Source organism: Sebastes fasciatus, chromosome 23 (assembly GCF_043250625.1).
Source record: "Sebastes fasciatus isolate fSebFas1 chromosome 23, fSebFas1.pri, whole genome shotgun sequence".
In the NCBI taxonomy this organism is placed as follows: Eukaryota; Metazoa; Chordata; class Actinopteri; order Perciformes; family Sebastidae; genus Sebastes; species Sebastes fasciatus.
Window position 1 is genome coordinate 406,370 of NC_133817.1, and position 4,625 is coordinate 410,994.

The 4,625-nt window shown below is 37.7% G+C and overlaps 1 protein-coding gene across 1 annotated transcript; it reads left to right on the plus strand.

The window, feature by feature from the left end:
* Window positions 1–922: 922 nt before the first annotated feature.
* LOC141761934 (beta-2-microglobulin-like) lies at window positions 923–4,163 on the plus strand. Its single transcript, XM_074625629.1, has 4 exons — window positions 923–1,074; window positions 2,764–3,036; window positions 3,493–3,527; window positions 3,634–4,163. The coding sequence occupies exons 1-3, from the start codon at window positions 1,011–1,013 to the stop codon at window positions 3,504–3,506; spliced, it is 351 nt and encodes a 116-aa protein (XP_074481730.1). The 5' UTR covers window positions 923–1,010; the 3' UTR covers window positions 3,507–3,527; window positions 3,634–4,163.
* The last annotated feature ends 462 nt before the right edge of the window (window positions 4,164–4,625 follow it).

The following is a 4,625-nucleotide window of genomic DNA, read 5'->3' on the forward strand; positions in this document are numbered from 1 at the left end:
AAAAAAGAAAAATGAAATAAAAGAAGGGCGATTTGGGGAAATATACTTCATTGAGAAAGTGATTCTTTCCATTATAAATATTTCATAAATAACATCATACCAGTTCTCTAATGATGAGGTATCTGGTTTAATCCATTTCTTAGTTATTGCTTTTCTAGCAGCTACACTCAATATTCCAAATAAGTACTTTGTTTTAATATTTGTAGATGTTGAAAGTAGAAGACTTAACAGGAGTTCATCCCACTTAAAGACTATGTTTTACCAAATATAGTAACTAATTCTGTGTAAATCTTACAGTCCCAGAACAGGTGATAGTGGTTATCTAGTTCCTCCAGCAGCTGGAAGAACCTGAACGATGAGACTTCTGAACAGGTCATATTGGTTAGCTTATAATATATTTTGAACAAAAAAGGACAGGAGTCAGACATCCTCAAATACAAACCAAACAGACACTAATAAATATGCAAAATACATTTAGAAAAAGACATGTCTGAATACCCGTCCCACTACAGGTGTCAAGAACATTACAACATGAACACATGAGGAACATGAGGAACATTGGGGGCAAGTTACTGCTTATGATCTCACCATAGTTGATATACAACACAATGAGATTACAGGAAGAGGAGGGAGGCAAGAAGAAAGGACAAAGTAAAGAAGGTAAGAGATGAAATAAAGGAATAAAGAGCATAGATCCTGCTCCTTCTGTTCTGGGGGTCTGATGTTATACTGATCCGTCCTCAGCAGCAGGTTTTCTGCATGTGACAGAGCTGATTATGGTATCTTTGGGGAGTTTCCACAAACCTCACCAGAACCAAACCTGTCTGGCATTATCTTACCTAGTAACTGAGATGTGAATTAAGGATTGGCTGGTGTCATGGTAGTGGGCAGTCTCTGGGTGACTGGATTCTGCTGCTTTGTGCTTCATACTTTCAGTTTAGAGCAGCTCTCTGAAGAAAGCAGACGTACCCTCTCTGAGAAACAAACTACCAAAGAAGAAGAGATCCAACATGATGCTGTATCTGTGTCTAGCGGCTCTGGTAGCCATCTCCTGTGCTGAGGAGTCCAAACATGGTGAGTACTGAACAGGACTAGTGTTGTTGTTTTCATGATGTAACTTCAACCTGAAACCATTTTACTGAACAACAACACAAACTGTTTATCAACTAACATGACCTCTATGCTCGATGGCTACCAGCAAACTGCATCACATCATTAATCAGGCTGGATGGTTAGGATGTTTTACTGTATATATACAGAGAGATATCTCTATATCTAAATGGATATATACTGTGTATATATGGATATATAGAGAAAGATGTCTCTATATATATCCATATACACAGTATATATCCATTTAGATATAGAGATATCTCTATATTTATATGGATATATACTGTGTATATATGGATATATAGAGAAAGATATCTTTATATCTATATGGATATAAACTGTACATATGTGTGTGAAACTCCTAGAGGCTGATGTTAGAGTCAAATGTAGAAGAGAATCATTAATCAACTTGTTTTTAAGTCGGTGGAATTCCCCGAAATGATCTGAGTTAAGTTTCGATTTCCTGTAAACCAACTGGCTGTGACAGCCCCCCCCACTGGCTTCAGCAGGGTACACACACACACAGACACACACACACACGCACACACACAGACACACACACACACACACACACACACACACACACACACTGAGGAGTGATATGAGGATTCACAACCAAAACTCCAGAGGGTGAATTTAAAATTCAAAATATAGATAAATTATATATGTAATTTTTAAATATATATTTATTTATATTATATAAATAAAATAAAATAATTAAATATATGTATAATTTTTTTTTTCTCTGATTCACTTAACTTGTAGTATTATTTATTTATTTAGTTAGTTAGTGATGATGGTGGTGGAGAGCACTGTCTAACACGTCGCTCCAACATCTCCCATAGGTGTTCAGGCGGGTGGAAATGTGGAGACTGTGAAGGCCATAGCAAATGATTCATATCATTTTCATACAGATCAAACCATTCATTGAGCCTGATAGTAAATAGAATATATAGAATATAATATAGAAATTCAATGTCATTTTTTTTGTGTTTCAGTACCACCAGCAATTTTTTAATTTGGTACCTCAATTCCGTGACCGTTCTCTGACTAACATGTTGTGATGATTGATTTGTCTTCTATGGACCTTTTATGAAAAATGTAGCCCCCAGGTTCCTCCCAAATCCGTGCTATCTAACGTTAGTTGAAAAGTTGTCTACTTTAACAGGCTTGTGTTAGCCGCCATGTTGCAGCAGTGTTTTGCCCTCCGTGCTCTGCGTCAAGTCACATGAAGTGAGTGTTTGTGAATGTGTCAGGACAACATTTAGACAGAGGACACACCTCATTCCAGTCCTCAGGTACAGCAGGTGCCAGTTTGGATGAGATCCAATGTCAATTATCTGACCTGAAAGAAACACAACACTTCTCCTGTTTGGATCTAATCCAGAGTCCGTGTGTCACGTAGTCCTGAGACGTTAGTATTTCATAATTAATAAGCTCACACTCAAAACAGATTTTCAGAATGAGAACATTATTGTACTGAAAGAATCCCCAACATGCAAAGTAGGTTCTGATAGTGTGACGAAGACTCCGTCCCTGACTGTGGATGACACGTAGTGAGGAAGATGCTGAGTAAACGGTCATCCAGACACACAGCTGTTCTGTCCACATCTGGTCTGATTCTAGTTTCCTTCTCCATGTGTCCTCCAGTTCCACCCAAGGTGCAGGTGTACAGCTATAAACCTGGACAGTACGGGGAGGAAAACATCCTGATCTGCCACGTGAGCGGCTTCCACCCCCCTGACATCAAGATCCAGCTGATGGAGGATAAAATGGAGCTTCCCAACGCCAACCAGACCGACCTGGCCTTCAAACAGGGCTGGCACTTCCATCTGACCAAGAACGTGGCCTTCACACCTATGACTGGAAAGGAGTACTACTGCAAGGTCACTCATGGAGCGACTGTGAAAGACTACAGCTGGAGTGAGTTAGGATCAGACTGAATGTGTGTGTGTGTCACGTTCTCATAACCACGGAGTGGACAGACAAATCACACTGGGTCAGCGTGGGATGCAGCCTGCAGATATATATATATATATATATAATATATATATATATATATATATAATATATACATTTATATATATACATTTGTGTGATAATGATAGTACTAACTTATACCCTTGCTAAGACTGAAAGGTTCTCTAAAATGAAGAGAATTTAATGTTATTTTATTAAAAGAGAATTCATTATTTTGCCCTCGATAAATTAAATATCCAGAAATACTCGAGACAAAATGTAATCAAATGCAACTTAAAGCATGTTAGTGCACACGTTAGTGCACACGTTAGTGCACATGTTAGTGCACATGTAGCTTCACCAGCTTTTATGAGATTGATGAAAAAAACAACTTCTCTATGCTTTTTTCTTTTTTGACAGCCACCAGCATGTAACTGCCAGCGGAGCTCTGATTGGTGAGTTCACCTCTTTATTCTACGACTTTCAGTGAAGCTGTTGTTATTGTTGTTGTTGTTGTTGTTGTCAGCTGTTTGATGCTGTGATGTCATCTTCTCTGTCCAGAGTGACTCCAGATGTTTTGCTCCCGTCTCCAGCAGCGATTGTTCTTCACATCACCAATCACCAATCAACAGGATCAGTTTCTATCGGCTTTCTCACTTTTCTGTTTTTTTATTCACAAAACATCAATATCATCATATTGAGGGGAATATTCTCTTATTGTTAGAATGAGAGGATATGCTGCAAAGGGCTGCGGGGCATTTAGTCATTTGTAATTTAGCAGTGTGTTGCTTAAAGATCTTCTAGCTTTTGATACTGAATGTGTGTATCTGAAGAGATGAAACGTGTTTTAACTGAACAGATGAAACGTGTTTTAACTGAAGGAATGAAATGCTTCTGTTTGTTAATATTGGTTTTAATGACTATAAAACTCTTTCTTCTACCTAAACGAGGCGATCCAATGCTGATTGGTCAGATTAATAAAACATGAATAGGGTGTTCTTTCTGGACCACACGTGTGTTCTACCAGTTTGATTTGTTATTTTAATGTATTTTGTTAACGCCCGATACTAAATAAATGCCTCTTAAAAACCCTCCATGTCTTCGTTTGTTTATTAAAACTCACAATGTGTACTTTTATTATAGGGTTATTGATCAATATGTTATCTTTATGGCTTTTAGAACATGTCACTCTTCTTCTTTGGACAAAGAAAGTCACTAAAGGTTAATGTGTAGACATTTAAATGAGTGATGTCATATTTTAACTATCACTCAAAACAGTCAGTTAATAACGTAGAGAGTTGAGTTGAGCAGGAAACATCAAGATAATGTGACTGATATTGTTGTTATTGGTGTAATAACTCTCACACTGACCTCAGATCAGTGTTTTATTATTATTATCACGATGGCTGATCAGTTTCAGCGGTTTCTTTACCGTCGCTGTGAGGAGCTGGAGCTGGATGCAGATATAAAGAACGAGTGAACATTCATTAATTAAAGATACAACAATCAAACATGTCGGCTAAAATAACAACAACAACAAGATGAGATATTTT

Bases quoted from the DNA above. Each gene is read 5' to 3' on its own strand.
- LOC141761934 (XM_074625629.1), top strand. From the start codon at position 1,011: ATGATGCTGTATCTGTGTCTAGCGGCTCTGGTAGCCATCTCCTGTGCT. The intron at 1,075-2,763 runs GTGAGTACTGAA...TGTGTCCTCCAG, and splicing joins TGCTGAGGAGTCCAAACATG to TTCCACCCAAGGTGCAGGTG.